Source organism: Girardinichthys multiradiatus, chromosome 17 (assembly GCF_021462225.1).
Source record: "Girardinichthys multiradiatus isolate DD_20200921_A chromosome 17, DD_fGirMul_XY1, whole genome shotgun sequence".
In the NCBI taxonomy this organism is placed as follows: domain Eukaryota; kingdom Metazoa; phylum Chordata; class Actinopteri; order Cyprinodontiformes; family Goodeidae; genus Girardinichthys; species Girardinichthys multiradiatus.
Genome location: NC_061809.1, coordinates 20491845 through 20517155, shown reverse-complemented (window position 1 = coordinate 20517155; position 25311 = coordinate 20491845). Strand labels below are relative to the sequence as shown.

At 39.6% G+C, this 25311-nt stretch overlaps 1 protein-coding gene across 1 annotated transcript in view; it reads right to left on the bottom strand.

Moving 5' to 3' along the window:
* Positions 1 to 20583, bottom strand: part of prrt4b (proline rich transmembrane protein 4b) — a 44213-nt gene extending 23630 nt beyond the window's left edge. Inside the window, exons 1-2 of the mRNA XM_047389426.1 lie at positions 20477 to 20583; positions 9453 to 10974 (exon numbers count right to left, since the gene is read on the bottom strand). Of these exons, the coding sequence (XP_047245382.1) occupies positions 9453 to 10884 (1432 nt within the window). The 5' untranslated portion in view covers positions 10885 to 10974; positions 20477 to 20583. The remainder of the gene's footprint in view (positions 1 to 9452; positions 10975 to 20476) is intronic.
* Between the last annotated feature and the right edge of the window lie 4728 nt (positions 20584 to 25311).

The window sequence follows — 25311 nt, the reverse complement described above, 5'->3', positions numbered from 1 at the left end:
TGTCTGCATGATTGTCACATTGTTGGTGTTAAAGTGATTTTGTCTAAGAAGGCAAGTGTTGTACCATGGTTTTTTCAAATAATAGAAAGATAAAAACTCAACATATAAAGATAAGGTTTCATTAATTGGATGGAGGGTTTGTGGTTTATGTCTTTAACACAACCAGCTTAGTGCACTGTCTTAGATCTGCTTACAGACTGCATCACATGTGCATGTGACAGGAGATTCAATTATGTATAATAAAATCTGCTACAAATGGTTTAATGAGAGAAAACGTGCACAAACTCAATCACGTAAGAACATTCGGCTGCTTGCACAGAAAGCTTAAATGGCAAATAAAATCAAAAGGGGTTGTAGGGGTGGCTGATGAAGCTGATTTCCCATTTTAGTTGCTAAGCAGGTCAACCTTCCATGTTTGTGCTGAATTATCATTTGTGTGTCTAATGAGTACATAGATAATCTACTTTTATCATGTCCTAAAGAGGTCACATAGTGCTGTTTGAAGTTTTCTCACCCCTTTTGATTTTTATTTATGTTAAAGCTATTTAATATTCATAGCAAGTTGTAGTTTAGATGCCATGTGACTACAAAGTCTTACAATTTGTTGTTTATACCAACGTGCGGAAATGTGTTTTTATTTATTTATATCACAATAAATAATTAGAACATTATTAGAAACTTGGACTAATTTTCTTTGTGGATTGTAAATCAGTTTTATTATAATCATTCCTCATAATCTGCAATAATAATTATGAAAGTGTGTAAATTAAGTTGTTCTGACTTTGGCTAAGCAGTCTTCATGCAGTGTTTTAGAGCTCCAAATGTCAACAGAAAGATGATGTTGCTCCCTATTTAATCATTATCAGTGTAAGCCTGAGCTAGTTTTATGAAAAGAAAGCCCTCATGGGTTCCTTGGAATTGCACTGAGCTTAAATTGACTGAGAGAGCGGAGATTGGTTAGAGGGCAGAGGAGAAGAAAGCAGCATTATGATAATCTAGAAGATAATAAGGGATGATAATAAAGACATGCTGAAGCTTTTTTTGACTTCTCTGCTTGGTTCTTTATTCCTGTTACATTTCAGTCTTAAATCAATGTGTGTCTCTATTGTTCGGTGTTCTGTTTTCAGCAGGCAGATCTTCTCCTGTGTTTAGGATCATTCAGGCTAAGAACTGTGGAGTGAAAATTAAAAACACACTGGACTGAAGGAGGGATTTCTGTGTTATGAACTATGGGCGTTCGCATTTTCTGAATTTTTTAAATTATGTTTTGTGGTTCTGTGTCAGGTGTAGGATCATTCTGTTTTTTATATTGTTCTAATTTAGCTGTCTCGATTTCTTTCAACCTGCATACATGAAACCAATTTTTTGATTATCCCACCTGCCTTGCATCTAGTCATTGCTCCTTCAGTGATAAATAGTCCTCGGGTTTCAGTAGATGCTCATCATATCACATTTCTGTGTTTGCCTGCTGAGTTTTGCTATTTATATTTGATATTTTTCTCTACTGGATTTCCTGTCGCAGCTTATGCCTTGCTATCTATATGTCTTGTGTAGGGGTCCTCTGAAAACGTAACTGAAGTTAGGTTGATCAGATGGTGTAACACTTAAGAAATTGCAATGTCAGTTTTTTGCTTGGGCCCATAATTAAAACCAAAATCCTTCATTTTCTAATCTCAAACTGTTAGTGATCACGCTTTCACGTTTATTTCTTGGGTCACAGAATATTTCTTTATTTGTAATGTTTATTTTAATTAAAATTTTCCAAGTTAAACCAGAGTTCTCTCAAAAGTTGTGTTTCTCGTGACCCTAAGTTATTTTAGGTTTTTAGATTTTCTTTCCTGGAACAAAATCCATCAACAATTTTTTTTTTATCTAAACAAGATTTTTTTTTTTTTTAAGAATGGATAATTTTGCTCTTTATGTATTTGTTACAGTCTGTAAGTATTTTAAACATAGGGAATTGTTTTCTGGATCACAGGCCTTCGACTAACCGTTCAACTCGTCCAGTTGAGTTTTATTTAAGTGCCTCTAGTGGCAGAAAAGAGTATTACCCTTAGAAAAATAAACTTCTCAATTTTTCTCTTTTCTCTTATATTGAATTTTTTTCAAAATATAAAAAGTCAAAAATACTTTGTAAAATATAGGAAGAGAAAAGTGAAAATTAGATTTTTTTTTTTGGTTGACTTTCAGAAAGAAAAAAATAATAATTATCCAGAAATGACGAACAATAGAGAAAAAAATTTGGTCAGACTTAAAAAAATGGTTTCTTAAAAATACAAGAAAAAAAGTTTCAAGGATTCAGTACAGAGATAACTCATCCTTGCAGGCTAGAAATTGTTTGTTGTCTGCTATGGGTTTATTCTCTCTTATTGATTTAACACAGAAAAATAGGTAGGGGAGTATAAAAATTCAATGCATTAATACTAGTGGCTCTCCTACATCCCCAACTTCTTTCCTGTCCTCCTCTTTCATAATTGCCCTTGTTTGCTCATGTTGCATGGTGGCTTAATAGATTATCTGACACAGATGCACAGCATTGCTGTTCGTTTTCATCCCTGACAGCCTTCTCAAGGGCAAGGCCATATAGCAAATGCTCTCCTGATGCATGAAAGGCTACCTGTTCTTGTGGTGAAGATATTGGCATCTTTAGACATGAAATTACTCACATTGTGCAAGAATGGGTAGTGTATATTTTAATACTTATTGGTCCAAAGGTACTGTGTACATTTATATGTATTTATATATTTCTCACCCTTTTTACCTCACCTTTTCCAAGCATCAGTGTCCCTAAAGCTGAATTCTATGTCCATGGAACACAGTGAAAGGGATTTGTGTTTGTACAAAGATAAAGAGATTTTAAAAATGAAAGGGGGTCGGGACTGCTGGATCAGTCTAAATGGCAAGAAGCCTGTTCACCATCCTAATAGCGACTGGCAAACAGACGGTCCCACAGGAGAAATGGTGGTTTCGCTGCGTGTGCATTCAGAATACTGATACATGAACACAGAAGCCCTCTCCGCCCAGCTGAAACCCCCTCTCTTTGCAGTTTGCCACCGTACAGTGCACAGCTAAAAACAAGAGCAGACACAACAATTGTCACAGACAAAACATCCAGCAGATTCAGCACAGGGTGCAAGATCCAAATCTGGGATTGCTGCATTCCAACACAGCTGGTCTATAAAAAAAAAAAAATATATATGTATATATATATATATATATATATATATATATATATATATATATATATATATGTATATTTTGATTAATCTGAAAAGAAAATAAGATGACACAATGTCATATATTATAGTCTGAAATTCATTTAAATGCCATGGTATATTTAAAGTCTATATTAAGAGACATGCATCGGGATGGCAACATTAGACTTCAATCAATCATGATTTCATCAAATGCATACCAAAGCCTCCCATGCTTAGAATAATTGACTCATCATTTTCTTGTCCAACCTTTGACCCAACATAATAAATGTGTCTACACTTGCAGGAGGATCTCCTTCTGAAATCTCATTAAGCACAGAGACACCAGCCTCACACCACTTAAGGGGGATGGGCAGTAAAAATGTGGTACCACTTCAATGTCAAACAAGGGACTCCTAAGACATATTCTCTACCAGTAGCTGGTTTTATTCCTCAGCTTTCAATTTTCATGTAAGGATAAATAAAGTCTGCACATTAGATTGTCTTCTCTTTATTTACAGGATGACTCATCCAGAGCTGAAGAGGTCTTGGCTTTCATAAACTGATTCTAGATGGTTAAAGTTGTGTTTTGAGGGATGAGGAGAATTTTAAACACACTATTACATCTGGAAGTAACATTGAAATGGAAAATTAACATTGGATTTATAGTAAATGATATAAGTAAACAACACATCACCAAGCATATTGCTCAATGGATTCCATTGCATTATTCTTGATAGATGCATTGGAAATTTAATAAGACTGTGTAATTATTTTACTGTGTTTCTAAAGCAGCTCATATTTCCTTGTGCTCTTATGTTGCTGGCAGTTCTCTCTTCAAGTTCAACAGTACAATCATTTGACTCCTTTGATAGTTTGACTACTGAATAACATTATGTTATGTTAGAAATTAGTCTATATTCTTTTAAGATATTTATCAGTGTACCATTTGTAATTTGATTCTAGGCTTTTACTTTTCTACAGACATAAAACTTAACAAATCTGACCTTTGCACATATTTATTTATTTTTGGCACTCAGAATTGTTGTCTGAATGTCAAGAAGCAGCCCAACAGATTTACTTTCACAAGATGAGTATTACGGCTAACGCTGTAATGCTCCACCTGATGTACATTGGGGAGAACAAATATTTGATACACTGCTGATCTTGTAGGTTTTCCCACTTGCAAAGCATGTCAAAGTCTTTAATTTTTATCACAGGTACTCTTCAACTGTAAGTAACGGAATCTAAAACAAAAATCCAGAAGATCACATTGTGTGATTTAATAATTAATTTGCATTTTATTGCATGACATACTGTATATTCATATTTTTAATGATCTCATGAAAATGCAAGGGGACAACACGTATGAAAAAACAATCTGAGATGAACTGAACTTAGGCTGTGAATCAAAAGCTTTCTGCCTGCTTCAGTACAACATGACCATTTTGTAAAACTGCATTACCATTTGCAGTTGAAATCAGTAAGTCTAACTTACTGATTCCAAGTTTAATGATGTATGTGCAACATTTCTTTAATGCACTGAACTTTTCACTGCATTTTAAAATATAACAAGCTCTACAATGCAACGTCATCTGGACAAACAGTGAAATGCATAATTATTTAGTGTTTAGTTATTCCTTTATATTTTTCTTCTAAGTAGTTTGAGTTTCTTGGAATCTCTTAAAGGGGGTCTTTAGGTTTTCTGTTGTTTAACATTGACAACGTTTTGTTGCAGGAGGTATTATTAAGGCACAGAAGATATAAATCCTGAGGTATGTGCCAAAGTAAAATAGATCTGGCAACACTCATGTTTTCTCATCTAGTGTTTTAGAATGTTCTCTCTATAAAAATGTAAACAAGATTTGAAAAAATAGTAGATTCTGTTACCCCTTGGTTTAATATGTCACAAACATGTCTACCAAATTCTTCCCCTGGAATGGTGATCGGTACTTGATGACATAACAAGGGGCAATCTCTCGGAGCTGTCTAATACCTGATAGTCAGAGACTAATGGATCTCAGCACCATTATAGAAGTTCTCCCTCCCACTTTTTCAAGCCTAATCAAGAAGTTGGTTTGGTTGGGATGGTTATGTTCCACATGCTTGTTGTTTTTCTACTTATTGTTCTTCAAAGTTCCATTAAGCTTTGCTTTGGCCTGCCTTCAGGAGGACGAGAAGAACCACCGGAACATCCACACTGTAGCACAGAACCAACAGCCTTCCAGCCTCAGAGTGACCTTACTGCTCAGACAAAAGACTGCTATAACAGGGCATGAAATCCTTCCAGCTGCGAGGGAAAGGAACAGAACCCGGAGCGGTCGATTCCAAGAAATTCACCATAAGTAGGCACTTTCTTATCCTGTTCTATAATCGTGCAAGTTCTGCTTGGAAACTAACAAAGGTTGTTCACCTTGAGGTCATTTCTCTCATTTAATTCTAGTTTTTTGTTCTTACAAACCTTTCCTTATATTTAAGTCAATAAACAAAATCCAAATTATGTGGGAAATCTTGAGTTTACATTACAGAGAGACCTTTTGATGAACATAGACCTCTAATCAGCTGATAATACTCTGAAATGGTTACTTTCAACTTTGTGGGTTTTTGTTTACGTTCTGCTTCCTTAATTAATCAGCAAAATAGCTGAGGGTTTGCTAATACCCTAATTTTCTATTCTGTTAGTGAGAAGGTCCACCATAATAATTTAATTTCAAATGAAGTATCAATTTTGTAATTCTGATCATATAATGATACCATATTAAAAACGTGTGCAAAATGATGGCTCCATGATAAAGATAATTCACCTTTGATATTTATTATTAGTATTTTTAAAATGGATATGCTAAATAACATATTTTATACAAGGCTGCTAAAATTTTTGATACATACATATTTTCAGCAGCATCTCGTTTTTATTTATTCTCAGATCTCATGGCGGAGATGTCCTTGAACAAACTCGTACTCGTACTCGTCGTCTTCCACTTATCCGGGACCGGGTCGCGGGGGCAGCAGACTCAGCAGAGACGCCCAGACGTCCCTCTCTCCAGACACCTCCTCCAGTTCCTCCAGGGGGTGCCCAAGGCGTTCCCAGGCCAGCCGAGAGACATATTCCCTCCAGCGTGTCCTGGGTCGTCCCCTGGGCCTCCTCCCGGTGGGACGTGCCTGGAACACCTCCCGAGGAAGGCGTCCAGGAGGCATCCGGTATAGATGCCCGAGCCACCTCAACTGGCTACTCTCGATGTGGAGGAGCAGCGGCTCTACTCCGAGCCCCTCCCGGATGGCCGAGCTCCTCACCCTATCTCTAAGGGAGTGCCCGGCCACCCTACGGAGGAAGCTCATTTTCAGCCGCTTGTATCCGGGATCTCGTTCTTTCGGTCATGACCCAAAGTTCATGGCCATAGGTGAGGGTAGGAACGTAGACCGACCGGTAAATTGAGAGCTTTGCTTTTCAGCTCAGCTCTCTCTTCACCACAACGGACCGGCACAGCGCCCCCATTACTGTGGCAGCCGCACCGATCCGTCTGTCGATGTCCCGCTCCATTCTTCCCTCACTCGTGAACAAGACCCCGAGATACATAAACTCCTCCACTTGAGGCAGGAACTCCCCTCCAACCTGAAGAGGACAAGCCACCCTTTTCCAGTCGAGTACCATTGCCTCGGACTTGGAGGAGCTGATCCTCATCCCAGCCGCTTCACACTCAGCTGCGAACCGCCACAGCGCATGCTGTAGGTCTTGGCTAGAGGGGGCCAGCAGGACCACGTCATCTGCACAAAGAAGAGACGAAATCCACTGGTCCCCAAACCAGACCCCCTCCGGCCCTTGGCTGCATCTAGAAATCCTGTCCATAAAAGTTATGAACAGGACCGGTGACAAAGGGCAGCCCTGCCGGAGTCCAATATGCACTGGGAACAGGTCCGACTTAGTGCCAGCAATGCGGACCAAACTCCTGCTCCGCTCGTACAGGGACCGGATGGCCCCTAATAAAGGGCCCCCGATTCCATACTCCTGGAGCACCCCCCACAGGGCATCACGAGGGACACAGTCGAATGCCTTCTCCAGGTCCACAAAACACATGTGAACCGGTTGGGCAAACTCCCATGAACCCTCGAGCACCCTGTAGAGGGTATAGAGCTGGTCCAGTGTTCCACGGCCGGGACGAAAACCACACTGCTCCTCCTGAAGCAGAGGTTCGACTATCGGTCGGACTCTCCTCTCCAATACCCTGACATAGGACTTACCAGGGAGGCTGAGGAGTGTGATCCCCCTGTAGTTGGAACACACCCTCCGGTCCCCCTTCTTATGAAGGGGGACCACCACCCCAGTCTGCCAGTCCAGAGGCACTGTCCCCGACCGCCACGCAATGTTGAAGAGACGTGTCAACCATGACAGCCCAACAACATCCAGAGACTTGAGGTACTCAGGGCGGATCTCATCCACCCCCGAAGCCTTGCCACCACGGAGCTTTTTAATCACCTCGGTGACTTCAGCCTGGGTGATGAAAGAGTCCAACCCCGAGTCCCCAGCCTCTGTTTCCACCACGGAATGCATGATGGCAGGATTGAGGAGATCCTCGAAGTACTCCTTCCACCGCCCGATAATGTCCTCAGTCGAGGTCAGCAGTCTCCCGCCCCCACTATAAACAGTGTTGGCGAAGCACTGCTTCCCCCTCCTGAGGCGCCGGACGGTTTGCCAGAATCGCTTCGAGGCCAACCGGTAGTCCTTCTCCATGGCCTCACCGAACTCCTCCCAGGCCCGAGTTTTTGCCTCTGCCACAGCCCGGGCCGCAGCACGCTTGGCCTCACGGTACCCGTCAGCCGCCTCAGGAGTCCCACAAGCCAACCACAGCCGATAGGACTCCTTCTTCAGCTTAACAGCATCCCTTACTGCCGGTGTCCACCACCGGGTTCTGGGATTGCCACCGTGACAGGCACCGCAGACCTTACGGCCGCAGCTATGGGCAGCAGCATTGACAATAGATGCGGAGAACATGGTCCACTCGGACTCTATGTCTCCAACATCCCCCGGGATCTGGTCGAAGCCCTCCCGGAGGTGGGAGTTGAATACATCCCTGGCCGAGGCCTCCGCCAGGCGTTCCCAGCAGACCCTCACTATGAGCTTGGGCCTGCCAAGTCTGTCCGGCTTTCTCCTCCTCCAGTGGATCCAACTCACCACCAGGTGATGATCAGTGGACAGCTCAGCCCCTCTCTTCACCCAAGTGTCCAAAACATGCGGCGGAAGGTCTGATGATACGACAACAAAGTTGATCATCGACCTCCTGCCTAGGGTGTCCTGGTGACAAGTGCACTGATGGACACCCTTATGTTTGAACATGGTGTTCGTTATGGACAATCCGTGACTAGCACAGACGTCCAATAACAAAACACCACTCGGATTGGGGAGGCCATTCCTCCCGATCACGCCTCTCCTGGTGTCACTGTCGTTCCCCACGTGGGCGTTGAAGTCCCCCAGCAGAATAATGGAGTCCCCGGGAGGGGCACTATCCAGCACCCCCGACAGGGACGCCAAGAAGGCTGGGTACTCTGCACTACCACTCGGCCCGTAGGCTGAAATGATAGTCAGAGACTTCTCCCCAACCCGAAGGCGCAGGGATACGACCCTCTCATCCACTGGGGTAAACCCCAACACGAGACGGCTGAGCTGGGGGGCAACAAGCAAACCCACACCACGCCTCTCCCCGTGGGCCACTCCAGAGTAGAAGAGAGTCCAACCCCTCTCAAGGAGATGGGTTCCAGAGCCCACGCTGTGCGTGGAGGCGAGCCCGACTATTTCTAGTCGATATCTCTCGACCTCCCGCACAAGCTCAGACTCCTTCCCCCACAGCGAGGTGACATTCCACGTCCCTAGAGCCAGCCTAAGCATCCGGGGATCGGGCCGCTGAGGTCTCCACCTTCGTCCGCCACCGGTCCCTCACGGTTCCCCCTGCAGGTGGTGGGCCCACTGGGGGATGGCCTCGCGTCTCTCGTTCGGGCTTGGCCTGGCCGGGTCCCGCGAGGAGCAACCCGGCCACCAGGCGCTCTCCAACGAGTCCCGACCCCAGGCCTGGCTCCAGGGTGGGACCCCGGCTCCGCTGTACCGGGCGACGTCACGTGCCTCGATATTTTGTTCTTCATGAGGGATTCTTGAACCACTCTATGTCTGACCCATCACGACACTGAACACTAAAAATCTGCCTGCACATGATTGATCACATTTGTTCAATTAATTCAGTCTCCATGGATTTGCTTAAGTCTGCTTACCTTCTGCAATTGGAAAGGTAGCCCTTTGGCTTTGAGTTGTGCTTGGTATGGATTCCACAGCTAAATTATGATTAATCCAGAGGGTGGTAGAGAGTACTCCAGGCTGTTGTTCCCCATTCACCACACTCGTCTCAAAGAAGCCCAAGTCCACATGGTTTTGTGTAGTCTGGATTTCTGGTGTTGTGCTCTCCACCACCAAATTGGGATGCTTCCTGAGGGTGGAAGAAACGACTACTGCCTCTTGTTTGGCGTTCACCACACTGGTCTCAGAGAAGCCCAGGTCTAAGTGACTTTGTGTGTGGTACATTTCTAATGTTGTATCCTCCACTACTAAGTTATGATTTGTCCTGAGGGCAGCAGGGAAAACTTCAGGCTGTTGTTCAGCATTCACCATGCTTGTGTCAGAAAAACCCAGGTCTAAAGTGTTTTGTGTGCTGTAAATTTCTGATGTTGTGACTTCCACCTTGGTAGGATCTGTCCTTAGGGTACTAGAAAACATCACTGGCTGTTGTTCAGTGTTCACCAGACTGGTCTCAGACAAGCCCAAGTTCCAGTGACTTTTTGTGGAGTGAATTTCTGATGTTTCTTCTAATGAGTAAAGGGCAACACTAACAGCAAAATCTTCTTGTTGACCAACAAAATAAGTTTCTGAAATGGTGGAAGGACTAACAGGACCCAGAGAAACAGAGTCTGAGGTCTGAGCAGTCTCCACCTGTCCTGGGTTGGGTGTTGTGGATTGGACTGCTTTCCTTGTCATGGCAGTTGGAACTGTAGTTTCTGGTGAGACTGTTGAAGAAATCTTCTCAATAGCTTCCCAATAAATTCTTTCTTCATCTAAGAGGGGATTTTTAGTGGCATCAGTGCTAGGAGTCGCAGCTGTTGTAGATCTCGATGTTAGGTTGTGTGTTGTGTTTTGTTCAGGACTGTTACTTCTGCGAGCACTATTGGTGGACAGAGTATTTCTGATAAAGCTGCTTGTGGGAGAAACAAAAGCCTCACTGTTGCTCTGAGCTATGCTGCTGTATTGCAAATCTGATGTCCCAGTGGGAGGTGGTTCAGTTCTTATCTCCGCCACACTCATAAAGAGCCCTTGAGTCAGTGTTGTGGTTTGCTGAGATTCCTCAGAATTGGTCCCTTCTCCTGGTCCTGTGGGATCTTGAAAGTAACTAATTAGTTCTGTCACCTTTTTGGCAGTTGCAGTTGAGACAGCATCTTCATTTTTGCTATCTGAGCTCCCAAAAATGCCAAAAGATGGTAGGGAAGAAAGCCTCGGTATGGATGAAAACCACGAGTAAATGCTAGATTTCTCCTCAGGTGAATTTTTGCTTGATGGTGTCAGTTCCCCACTGGCCTCTTCGTCAGCCAGAGCTCGGCTCTGAAGTAGCAAATAATACCAGAAGAAAAGAGCCAAGGTCTGAGGGAATCGAAGCATGCTGTCGACTGTGGAGCACTGATTGTCACATGTTGTTCTGTATTCTTCTGACCCCTGAGGCGGGTAAGAATGGCTTCTTTACTAAATGGCCTAGAAGACAAGAACACACAGGACACTTGGTGACACACTTTTCTTCTGCAACGTTTGGGGTGGCTTGACTTAAAAGACTAGGCATCTGTTCATTTATCTTTTCAAGAAACCCATTTAAAAGAGGAGCCTTACTTAGTGGCCCACTTGTTGAAGATTAAGTGTAGAAATGATAAAATATAAGAAAGTTATAGGGCAGCTAAATATGCTATGTCTCCACCTTTTAGAAACACAAGGAGTTTAAAACATTTTGCAAGGTAATTATTTTACTTTTTGCATAGCACAATACATACATAAGATAATTCGGTTCTTTAAAAGAAAATAAAAAATAAAAGATAAAGGAAAATGCATTCAAATGCTAATTTAAAGCAAATAGCTAAGTTGTTATAAAAATAAACTTATAAAATAACCTTTAACTTTAAAGGAGTACTGGAGAAAACAATGCTTTTAGTCCTGATTTAAAAACAGCAAACACTTTCGATTCAAACACCTCAAGACCATTCAACAAGATTTTTAAATCTATGCTCATACAAACAGAGAGCCAATGCCGTGATTTAAGGAATGTGCTAATTTGATCCATTTTCCTGCTGTTGGTCAGGACTCTAGCAGCAGCATTTTGGATTGCTTGCACCTGATTTGATTTCCTATAAATATTGATAAAGACATTAATACAATAATTTAACCTACTGAAATTAAAAAGGATGCACCTCTTCCATTTCCTGCTTTGCCAGGAAACACTTCATTCAATGATGTTAAGATGGTGCTAAGTGGATTTTGTAATAGACTTTAGGTGATTGTTACATTAATGTCTGAGTCCATAACAAGACTCAATTTCTCTTGCTTGCTCTGTGGTTTCTAGCTTACTGAGTTTAGCGGAGCATTTAGGACCAAAAACAATTACTTTTAGTCTTTTCTGCATTAAGCTGGGGGATGTACAGACCCGTCCACTTTTTACTATTGTGGACCCACTTACTTAGTGACTGTAAGGTAGTGTGGTCATGTGCTGACAGATATATAAAGTTGTGTTTCACCAGCATATATACTGTATGTTAAGACATGTTATAATAATAGGTAATTTTACATTTATTGGTTAAATGTGGACTGAGAATGGAGCCTTGAGGAACCTCACATGCAATCTTTGTTTGCTACGTTTTTAAAATTACCAAATGACACAAAGTAGTAAGAACCCAAACAATTCAGCACAGTACCAGAAAATCTCACCCAATTTTCTGGAATCTGTCAAACAGTGTGTTGTGATCAACATTTTGAAACACAGCAGTGATATACAGTAGTAATGAGACAGAAGAAGAAACAACATCCATGTTTGTGTTTTATATGTAACCAAAAAGCAGTAGTCAAGAAATGTTTTCTGTGAGTCAGGCTGGAGGAGGTTAGTGAGAATTGAAGTCTGGTTCATCAGCCTAAGAATAGGGGTACCTCCTATTCTTTTGTCAAGCATTAGATGGTTCAAAGTCACCAGCCTGTTGCCTTAGTGAAAAGATTGTAGCTCCAAAGGAATTTCCCCTGTGAGAACAACAACCTGTGTGCTTCAGCTATACTTAACTTCCTCCAACCATCCCCAGGCTTGTGCCTTGGTGTCTTTAAATCTCAGATGTATTTGTTCTTTCAAGCAGATAAAGATATTTGTGTGGGAGTGAAAACAAACATCAATATTCACAGAAAGCTACCATACTGAAGCTCTTTATTCTTTTTGATGCTCACTTTTTTTCTAAAGGTTTTCTGCTTTATCAACCTCTATTCTTTTTTTTTATTTTCAGCTTATTTTTCCTGATTTATGTCACGTTTCCCTACTGCATTATGATTATTATTTTTCCTTTCAAAGGCTCATAAACTAGATCAATAAGCCACAGCTAAAGAAAGGCTTAGTGGTCACAAGTGTGCGGATTTAACCAGCCATTTACCCCTGTATATAGACCTTGAAATAAAGCTCACTCACTTAAAAGTCTGGAGTTTGATTTACAGGGGATTAAACATAGAGCTTCCCACACACTTTCTAGTTTTGGCACTTTGAATGAGCAGCATGAAAATCAGTTTCCATAGGGGCAATGCTTATTTTTGGTAGCGGTTTATTGGAGCTTGCAGTGAACAACCTGCACACAGTTCAGACATGCAGAGTTATGATTGTAGTTGAATTCGGACTTAAGTCTGTATCTTAGCACACTGTGTACTCTTTTGCCCGTGTGTACTGTTCTGTAGTAGGTGTAAACACCCACATATGCTCTTCCTTCTGGTTTCTTCAAGAGATTTTACCAACAGTTTCTAATGGAAATCAACATGACCTCAAATGGGAATAGTGTCTTAAAGTAAATTATGTTTTATCTCTGGTTGCTCTGCTGTTGATTTGACCTTGGAAATATCTATTATTAAAACAGCAGAGGCTATGTATAATTTAGTTTGGCGAACATTCTCACATTTCACTGCAGGATCACTTTCATTCAGCATCTTAGGTAAAGGAAAACTAATGTAAAGTGAAAAATATAATTGGTATTTAAGTTGTGTTTCCTATTTAGTTCATAATTGTCTTTATATTTGAAGATCCTGTTGTAGCTCCTAATATAATATAATGTAAAACTTGTTTATTTTGGGTAAAATAGTTAAGCCATATAGCCTAACCTTTTTTTTCAGATACTAGCAAACTAATGTCTGAGAATAGTTCTATTGCATAAAATAATAGTACCTTGAAAGTTTTTGGTTTTTTTCTTGGTGTCTGATTAATCTCAAGTGTTTGAGCTCTAATATTCTACTGATATCTAAGGGATCAAATAAACTGCTCCACAGTATTGCAAAGTTTGACAAGGACTTTACAAGGACCCACTATCAAATATTTTGTATTAGGAGCATGGGATGCCAAAGATTCCTCAGCTCAGACATGATATGGCATGTGTTTTTGTTTTGCCTTTATAAAGGGTGTTTTTTTACAGCCAACAACACACAGTAATACCGAATGAGCCTGTGATACTGAAAGTTGATGTTGTCTTTGAAAAATAAGCAGAAGCACTTAGTCCGTGAATATTTTTTGTGATTCTATTAATGTGAAAATCAAACTAAATCCAGGTGCAATTTGTATAATTATGGTCTTAAAAGGGTTAAAAGTAAAAAAAAAAAAAAAAAAAAAAAAAAAGCAAAAAAAAGCAAAGCCCTAAATCTGATGTATTTTAAAGTGATCAAAATTGGATACAGACAATGATGCCATAAAACCCTGCCCATGAACACCATCAATGGTATCAGGGACAAACGGCAGCCTTGGAAGGGTCTAACCTGCACAGGTATCAAGCTTTCTGTCAAGAAAATGAACACATCTGGATATCTCTTGGAAGCAAACCTATCAGCCTATACTCTTGCAGTGTGCCCAAAAATGCTTCTAAAATCTACCAAAAAAAAGGAATGGTGATATTAGACATTTAACCAAGCAACAATAGTAGTGGTTTTGGAGTTAAAAGATATTGCAGTGTAATCTAATAATTATAAACCCATATATTTGTTGTCATAAATCATCAGTTTTTTTTTTTTTGCCATATCCATAATTTTATGAGTAATGAACAAACAAGTCAACACAGTTTCCTTATTAGAGGCTTACCAGTAATCAGCCACCACATCTGACTCATGCCTTGTTAAGTCGTGGGCTGACGGGCAACAGAACAAAATGGAACAAAGGTATAATAAGTGTCTGTTGGGAAATTAACAACTGCCTTCTGTTTTTTTGCTGCCATTTTGATAAATTGCCACAGATGGAAGGATGGCTTTGATACTGTGCTGCATTCAATGAAGCAGGGGTGCACAGAGCAAACAATAAGGGCAGCATAGGAGAGACAAAAACCCAAACCCACCATGTTATTTTTCTATTGTGGCCTTATCAGTGCATTAGACAAACTCTGCAGCAGCATCATATTCATATTTGTTTATTAGTCTCTGTGTGTTTATGAGAACTCCTTACTCGATTCACTTTCTGAGCGCAAGCAACCATCTTAATCTGCCCTCAAGTTACTGTAGTTACTTATCTATGGAAATTTCCTTTTTGTTGTACTGATCTGACGTCAGGGTTTTGCCTTTGCAAGCCTTTTGTGGATCATAATATTACTGTTGCAATTAAACTTATTTAAAAGGGTAAAAATGATCACATAGCAAAAATTAGAATAAAAAAGGCTGTAAAGCATGATATGAAATAGAGAAACACTGTTGGAATTAGAGCTGTTTGTCTTGACTGATTGGCTAAAATAGAGGCTCTACAACCCATGGAGCCACAAAGTGAGGTGAACTGACAGTTGCCAATGTCGTTACTTTTTAACAAAACTATTGTAAGCATGGTGAAGTCTCTATATTAGTGACACGATGCAGAATAATGAAGTTATTCACCTTCCTGCAAATAGTTACTGCTGTGGGTGATAGTTGTCTTTTCTTCCTGCATGTGTGGGTGTGCATATTTACAAGCACTGCTTTTCAGTCTAGTATTATTTCCATGGTTATATGTAAGTGCTCTTGCATGTGGGCACACATGTTTTTTCCTTCATGGTCTTGGATGTTTTTAAGTAAAGCTCTTTAACTTCATGGTCTTCCATCTAGTGGCCTTTTCCAGATTTCAGTTTTGCAGATATTCAAAGTCACTGGCTCTTTTCAACTTGCTGGGAGTTATTTTATGTCAAGTGGTATAAAGGAAGAGTTTTAGTTGAGTGTTAGGCATTTATTTGCAAGACAAAATGGTAAAAAATAGATGTCAAGTAAAATGTACAACCTGATTTTTTTCTGAAGTTCTTTACCTAACCAAAAATATAAAACATATACCTCTGAATTTTCCCCACTGAATTTTAAACGTCTTGGCTAATGTCTCTGTAAACAACAACACATTGCCCTATTTATTGCTCAGACATTACCATAAACATTGATTAGATAGGACATTCCCGATCAGTTTTGCACTTCAGAATGAGTCATTGTGCTTCCTATTGAGTAACAGCTTTACTACTACTACTGATTTTATGTTTTACCCACTATGTTTAGAAAAAGATTTGGGTGAACCAACAAATCACTTAGGATCCCTAGGGATGCTTGAGCTTCTACCCGAAACATAGATTTTATACCTTTGATCATCTAAATTAACTTCAGAACAGTTATGTAAAAGCTGATTTAAAGATTTTAAAATTGTGTACAGTGTAAAATCTAAATGTGTTTATAATTTAAACAAATGGCCCATCCTTATAGTTGTAAACATACAAAGGGTAATTCTCAGTTTGATAGTTATATTGATATTTTTACAGTTATATGCTACTAGTTTAATCTTTTCTGCTGCTTGTGTTTGAGCTACTGTAATTTGCCCCTTTGCCAAACTGTACTCCCAAGTATTGCTGTATGTCCATTCTTACCTCCATACTTAACCCATATACAGGTCCTTCTCAAAATATTAGCATATTGTGATGAAGTTCATTATTTTCCATAATGTCATGATGAAAATTTAACATTTATATATTTTAGATTCATTGCACACTAACTGAAATATTTCAGGTCTTTTATTGTCTTAATACAGATGATTTTGGCATACAGCTCATGAAAACCCAAAATTCCTATCTCACAAAATTAGCATATCATTAAAAGGGTCTCTAAACGAGCTATGAACCTAATCATCTGAATCAACGAGTTAACTCTAAACACCTGCAAAAGATTCCTGAGACCTTTAAAACTCCCAGCCTGGTTCATCACTCAAAACCCCAATCATGGGTAAGACTGCCGACCTGACTGCTGTCCAGAAGGCCACTATTGACACCCTCAAGCAAGAGGGTAAGACACAGAAAGACATTTCTGAACGAATAGGCTGTTCCCACAGTGCTGTATCAAGGCACCTCAGTGGGAAGTCTGTGGGAAGGAAAAAGTGTGGCAGAAAACGCTGCACAACGAGAAGAGGTGACCGGACCCTGAGGAAGATTGTGGAGAAGGGCCGATTCCAGACCTTGGGTGACCTGCGGAAGCAGTGGACTGAGTCTGGAGTAGAAACATCCAGAGCCACCGTGCACAGGCGTGTGCAAGAAATGGGCTACAGGTGCCGCATTCCCCAGACCTGGGCTACAGAGAAGCAGCACTGGACTGTTGCTCAGTGGTCCAAAGTACTTTTTTCGGATGAAAGCAAATTCTGCATGTCATTCAGAAATCAAGGTGCCAGAGTCTGGAGGAAGACTGGGGAGAAGGAAATGCCAAAATGCCAGAGGTCCAGTGTCAAGTACCCACAGTCAGTGATGGTCTGGGGTGCCGTGTCAGCTGCTGGTGTTGGTCCACTGTGTTTTATCAAGGGCAGGGTCAATGCAGCTAGCTATCAGGAGATTTTGGAGCACTTCATGCTTCCATCTGCTGAAAAGCTTTATGGAGATGAAGATTTCATTTTTCAGCACGACCTGGCACCTGCTCACAGTGCCAAAACCACTGGTAAATGGTTTACGGACCATGGTATCACTGAGCTCAATTGGCCTGCCAACTCTCCTGACCTGAACCCCATAGAGAAACTGTGGGATATTGTGAAGAGAACGTTGAGAGACTCAAGACCCAACACTCTGGATGAGCTAAAGGCCGCTATCGAAGCATCCTGGGCCTCCATAAGACCTCAGCAGTGCCACAGGCTGATTGCCTCCATGCCACGCCGCATTGAAGCAGTCATTTCTGCAAAAGGATTCCTGACCAAGTATTAAGTGCATAACTGTACATGATTATTTGAAGGTTGACGTTTTTTGTATTAAAAACACTTTTCTTTTACTGGTCGGATGAAAGATGCTAATTTTGTGAGATAGGAATTTTGGGTTTTCATGAGCTGTATGCCAAAATCATCCGTATTAAGACAATAAAAGACCTGAAATATTTCAGTTAGTGTGCAATGAATCTAAAATATATGAATGTAAAATTTTCATCATGACATTATGGAAAATAATTAACTTTATCACAATATGCTAATATTTTGAGAAGGACCTGTACATTTTCATATGATATGGGGACAATGCTGATTGCTCATATAGGTTGGATACAGCACAACTCTGGATTCAAAAGAGGAGTCTATATGGTTCTAAGATGTGTTGCTTGATTTCAGCTGATTTTCCTAACACCCATTTGTGACCCAATTAGACATACAGATAAATTACACTGCTCTTCCCAAAATAGGCTGTTTTTAGGCATTTCATGAGGGTTTAATATAGGAAGTTCATTGTAAGCTACAGTCAACCTACCTATCCTGAAGGTGTCCACTTACACATGTTGGCTGGGGACATACCTGTATTTCTGTATATGTATTTGCAAGATTGCTTTGGAAAAGACCAAGTAGATTGCTTTAAACCATAAGTTATCAACATGGGTACAAATGTCTCCCTCATGGGTATAAAATGGTGGATAGACAGTATGAAATGTCTCTTGTAAATAATCATCTGTTTCTCTATAAATAACTGTCCAATGCAAACATGACAGTGGTTTAAAAGATAATTAAATGGTGTTTGCATAAACTGCTTTGATGTTTTTGAGGCCAGAGTTGCTATATGATGATCTGGTTTGGTCTTGGCCCCTCTTAGAGTAGCCATTAGCTTCAGCCTCTTAGACCAACTAATATCGGTTCATACTGAATAAAGATGACAGAAGAGTTATCTAGAGAAGGTAACATTTTAATAACTTATAACCTTTTAGCATAATTCAAAAACGTCTATGCTATCTCTTTAAGCTCTCTATAATGCTAGGCCAGCTTTTTTTGTTTACAATATGAAACTGATTCAAAGTTGCTAAAGGCTAAGAAGTAGTCTAATGCAAAGCACCATAATCACTGTTTTTGGGTTCTGATGTTGCACTGGTTCAATAAAAAGACATGTCTTAACCAACAAGGTTGATGGCTTTTCAGCAACACAAATCTAACTGCCAGTTAAGATTTTAGGAGTGTCTAAGAAAAACCCCAATACACCTTTATCGAAAGCTTTAAAAAAAACAACAACATTATCATTGTTTGAACACATGGATGTATGCTGTCCTCACGTCTGACAAATGTCCTATGGTAGATTAGTCACATTTTAAACTATAATAATAATTATTATTATTAGTAGTAGTAGTAGTATTACCAGTAGTAGAAGGTGTAGTAGTAGTTGTAGTAGTAGTAGCAGCAGCAGTGGTATTAGCAGGATTATTATTTGAAAATTTTGAGAGAAGGTTGCAATAATAATCTCATAATTCTTAATAATATGTTTACATTTTGGCATGTTGCTGAGTGCAACTGTTTAAATTTTAAGTTTGTAAAATGTAAAATTTTGTACTTTAGTTAACATTACCCATTTTCATTATTACTCAACAAACAATATAATATGTAGTCTTTAGTTGGGTCAGAATCCAGTCTTGACCAAGCTCTAGTTATAATCATTTTCAACTTTATCTTCCACATCAGAGGTCCCATAATCAATTCATGAGCTGCAGCAGACCCCCCCAGATTGAATTATGCAACCAGCTGCAGTCAATAGTCCCTGGACATTATTGACCCTAATGAGAGCTGCTTTCTTGCTTAACAGAAAAGAAAAATAAGACAAAATTATTTCTGAAAGAGCTGCATCACAAGTTGGACTCCGACAGGTGATTAACCACAGTTGGCTTTACAACCAAACGACATCCTGACACCCTCTATTTACAAACAAGATTAATTTCTTGCTTTTCTAATCCTTTGCACGTGTTCTTGCAGGTCCAGTTCGTACATACAGAGAACCAGAACAAGATGCTTTGGATTCTTTGTTATTAATTTGGTGCATAATGTATTCCAACACTTTAAAATAAACTCTCAAACACAGCTTGAGTGTGACAATAATTGGTCGGGGTAGTCACTTGTGTTAATCCAAGCTCTAATAAATGCACCAAACCCGCTTATTTTAACGGATGCTTTCTAGCACAGACGTTCCACTGGCTGCCTTCGCCATGGTGACAGCCGAAGCCAAAGACGTTGCGCTAATCCCACAGATTTGAGAACCATTTGGAAACTGCTGCTGCATTTGGAGAGGTGTGGAAATTGTTCTCAACCAATTCATCTCGGCAAGAATGTTTCCTACTTCAGTGACATCAAAACAGATGCACATGCTTGCAGATACTCCTTGTATCCTTCGCTGTAAATAGGATGAGCAGTCATGGATACACCCTAACTATGGATTTACATGCAAATGAGAGATGTTACCGTGATTTTTTTCCCCAATGTCACACTGAAAAGGAGACTCTCATAAACATTCATTGATAGCTTATAGAAACTGTTTACTCTTACCAGTTTACAATGTATTTAAATCTCAATACACTGATGACTTTCTTACATTTGCGAGGAAATACAGTGAGTTTGTGAGTGTTTACCTGCAGTATTATTGCAGCTATGTTTTGTTCCTCAGTGTGCATCTACAAGCTTCAGTATGAGTCAAACCTATACATTCCACATCCTTGAAGACAAGCCTACTAAATTAAACATTCACAGTTGAACAGAGACATTTATGTAGACAAGAGAATGTCAGATACTTACCTGCAAATGTATATAGTAAGATGGAGAATCCGGTGTTAGAGAGAGTGTGTGCTGCAGGCTAGACGGTTTATTGCGAGCCTCTGTGGGTTTGCCTGTGTGGAGTACAGTTCCAGTCTCCCTCCCTCCCTCCCTCCCTCCCTCCCACTTGCTCTCTCTCTCTCTCTCGCTCTCTCTCACTCTCCCCCTGTTGGTCTCTCTCACTCACTGCATGGCTCCCTTCAAAATGCCTGCGGTCACACCTCACTGAGCAAATTGTTCATTACCAAAGATCACCCACATCCATGGACACCGGGGAACACAGTTAGGACAACGTTGGCTTATACAAGCAAGCTTTCTGAAAATGAAATGTAAAGTCTACACATTCGTGAGCACCTATCCTCAACCACAAAGCAGCTGACCTTTGCATGCAGCTGTTTGTTGTTTTTTTATAACATACAGTATAGAACGAACAGCGCATGATATTGACTTTTCACAATGTAAAAAAAAATGGAACTAGACAGATTAAATGGCTTGGTTCATCAAGTTATTAAATGGTTAAAGCTTAATCATTTAAAAATGGAGCGTGCATAGATCTTGGCATCTTCATGCTATCAGAATAATGTTAAGAAATACTGGAGATAAAAGCATAATTTAAATGTAACATTTGTAATTCGTCAATTTTAAGTCAAGAACAACTCCAAGATACTTGTATTTGAAAACTAGTTCCTTTATCTCCCCTGATTCAAATAAATATTTCTTAATGGTTGAACTACATGATTAAACCATACTGACTCTTCTAGACATATTAGGTTGTAAAACTGCAGTGCTCAGTATGCGTCATACTGGTTACATGATGTATATGTACAAGACAATGTAACAATTATAATATACAGGTTAAAGATAATTGATATAAAGATTAAAAACAATTATCCAAAGATTTATCTTTGCGGATGTCCTGTAGACATCTTTATAGCTGATGTTAATCAATGTTATATACATACAGTTTGTTATGATAAGGCTTGTATATTTAATTTTATCCTTTACATACCAGAATCTTATTCATTTATAATTTTATTCAACTATGAAGGCAGATTATCAAGAAAGTACATACAATGTAAGAAGCAACTGAACCTTGGCACACTTTGAAGCATTGTGCTGAAATCAAAGAAAAAACTTATCTCTGATGACATCTAAAGAGTGGAGAGAAAGGGTGTTACTCTGCAAAATGTTTAGCAAAATAGTCTTCACATCATTGGTTAAATGATCCCTAGGAATTTCAAATATAGAAACAATCAGCAAAGTAAGGAAACATAATTTCCTGAGCAGGGCCTGGGTGCTCCCAGCAGTGCTGAAGACCCCTCCTCAGCCTGACTTGGTCCCACCAGCTCAGGGAAGATTGCCTTGATAACATGTTTCACCTTGACTCTCCTTTCTATTCTTATCACCTTTATTTTAGTTCAGTCGTATTGAAAACTCATTTCCCCTGTTTGAGCACTTTTACTCAAATGTATTGGATTTCTATATCAAATAATTGAATTTCTTGCAAATTGTTCTGACGTCTGAGAGTAAGACAGCCTAGATGGTGTCGTTAGGAATTCTTTTTCTCCTATTCTTTATTCAGCCAAGTAGGTAGCAAGCCCAATATGACAGGATGCAGAACATGTTTTAAAGGAAATTATATTCATATTTTAGAGATATTTGCTCAGATTTCAGACATTGCTCCATAGCAAAGAGTAATGACACACGTGAGGTTAAGTTTAGAACAGACATACATATTTAAGCTATGAGATGGGCCTGGGGACAGCTTTATTATAGCAACAGTGGTGCATGTCTTTTAGTGTGCATTTATGCATAATGCTCAAATTGCTTCTGTTGAGTTCCGTTTGAATTTTTGGCAACAAAAGATTCTGACAAAAGATTTTGACAAAACTCTAATACAATAAATATAAGATACAATAAATATTTCAATTGTATGACATGCTATTTTTTCTTTGTTTTTAGGCATTTATTTAAAAATGAGTGAAATACAAATCTAGATACATAACAGTTATGGAAATCAAAACTTGTGCTCATACAGTTCTCATGATTGGATTTTATTTATCATTTTGGGAACTCTTTGAAAATAAAAATGAAAAATGTTATGTCCACTAGCTGATTAAAAGAGCCTTCCTGTGAAGCAGGGTACTCAATCCTGGTTACTCCAAACTGCCTTTAGATACAAGTGTGTGTGTGTGTGTGTGTGTGTGTGTGTGTGTGCGCGCGCGTGTTTGTGTATGTGTGTTTTTTCTGTGTGTCTCTGTGTTGCCCTGCAATGGACTGGCGACCTGTCCAGGGTGTACCCTGCGTCTCAACCAAATAGGCTGGAGATAGCGAGCAGTCTGCTGTCACACACATTCCTTATCACTGTGACAAAAGGCTCTGTACTTCACTGTGTTTTGTGTGTTCTCGAGTCTTGCTGGCGTCTTCAGGGCAGCAAGAGTTCAGCGTGTTGCATTTGTGTGACTGTCCTCGCTTCTTGAAAAAGGCTGCTGGCTTCAGCTGACGGAAAGTCCAAGACAATGGGTGATTGTGAGATTCAAAGAGAGTTTCTCTAAAAAAAATACGGAGCTAATAATAAACACTGACAATTGTTTATTGGCTCCACCATGTGCACAGACCTAGTTTTGAGTACATTTAGTTTAGCTTTTTTTTAATATTAAAATGATATAAGATCTCACAATTCCCTAAAATAATTGTTCTATTTTCAGCTTGTGCTTACTTTACAGAAAGCACATTTTTGTGTATATTTTTCCGACTACAGAATGATTTTATTCAACCATAACCTACATATCAATGAACTGTTTTTCTCTAATAAAACGAAAACTATTACAGACAGTGTAGGAACACAAGACAATTAAAAACAGGATTAATGTCCTATGAAATGTATTCTATTTGTAATCAATAAATATGTTTATTACATCATCCCCAGACAAAAGGGTTCTAAAAGCTTTTAGACCAATCAGCAAGATTGAATGAGATAACAAACAAGCTTCTCTCTCTAATAAAAATTGTCACACATTAGCTGCAAATGATTAATGTCTATAATCATGTTATAAATGTGAATTTATAACATGCTAATAAAGAAGAAATTAACTGAGAGAACAAGGTTCAAAATGTAAAAAGTAAAAAAAAAAATGCGGGGAAAGATGTCTGGAAATAAATTATGAATAGATGCTTTCAATATTCAGTTTTGTTATGTGAGTTTACTTTGGTTTGTCTAACATAGATCTGCATGCACGCATGAGTGAATTAAGGAATAACAAACATAGGGCTGTCTAAAATGTTGTAGTTCTATCTGGGTTAGATTACTTCATGGTGTGGCGTGGTCATTTTTATTTACAAAACACTATGTTCTACAATCTGACAACTGTAGAATATTATCTTCTAACAGAGATGATATACAAAGGCGTAATAAATATGCAACAGCCTTGAAAGAAAAAACACAATAAGATATTCAAGTATGGGGGTATCTTGAAAAGATACAGAGACAATATATTTGTCTGAGATAATTGTAGGCATAAGTATAGGGCCAGCCAGAGGTGTCATGTTCATGGTTAGCTTTTTGACCCACATGCAGAAACCACTCAGAGACCACGGTGTTCTGACATTTATTAGGTACTGATGACTGTTTCCGGCAGAGTCCATTTGTCTGAGGGAAGGAGAAGAAGAGATGTTAATAAGATGACTGGAATGATGGAGGTTATGCTTCATAATAAGAGTTGAGCTGGCTTACAGAGAGGAGGAGAACTCGGTTCAGAGGTGAGTGGTGGTGTTTGTGCCAGAGTTTGACAGGTGAGCGGGTGGGCATAGGAAACTTACAGGTGGAAGGAGCTACAACCTTGGATATGGTTCTTCCAGGGATTATGGAGAGCTTGGAGTGGGTTGAAGATAACTGGAGGACGAGGTGATAGTGCACAGAAACCAGAAATCCCTAGGAATCCAAGGGCTTGAGGACAAGGGAACTTGGAAACAAAAAATTAGGCTTGACCGTTGAACGTTTGAACCTTTTTTACATTAGAACCAGAAACTTTAATAAATATTGTTTTCTAATTTATTGCATAAGTTTATTGTATTTATGTGTTAGACCAACACATAGCACATAATTGGAATGTGGAAGGAAATTGATATTTGATTTTAAAAATGTTTTACAAATAAAAGTCTGAAAGTGTAGTTTGCATTTGAATTGTGACCCATTTATTTTAACATCCCTTAATAAAATCTAGAGCAGACAAACGATTGCCTTCAGCCGTTTCCTAGTTATTAGTTAGAGGCCACTTGTGTGTTACTTAATCTCAGTATAAATAATGACTGTTCAATGAAGGCTTCAGAGGTATGTTGGAAAACAAATGGCATCATGAAGGCCAAGGCACACAGCAGACAAATAGGTGATAAAGTTATTTGGGGTTTTAAAGCAGGGTTCAGTTATAAAACACTATCCCAAACTCTGAACACATCACAAAGCCCTGTTTAATACAACATTTAAAAATGGAAACAGTATGACAAACCTACAAAGTTCTGACCTTCATGTAAAATGCTGGTGGAAAACCAACATAAAGGCATCAACAAAATCTTACTGAGAATCTGTGGTCACACTGGGACTTTGCTGTTCACAGATGCTCCCGTTCCAAGTTGACTGAGCTTAAAATACAACCTCTAGGTGGCTGAATACCAATACTCAACATTTTCATGAATGAAAATAGAATGTGAGCATCTAACATTTTTCCTTACACTTAATTATCCATTACTTTGTGCTAGTCCATCACATAAAATCGCCCCAAAATACATTGAAGTTTGTTGTCGTAATGTGACCAAATGTG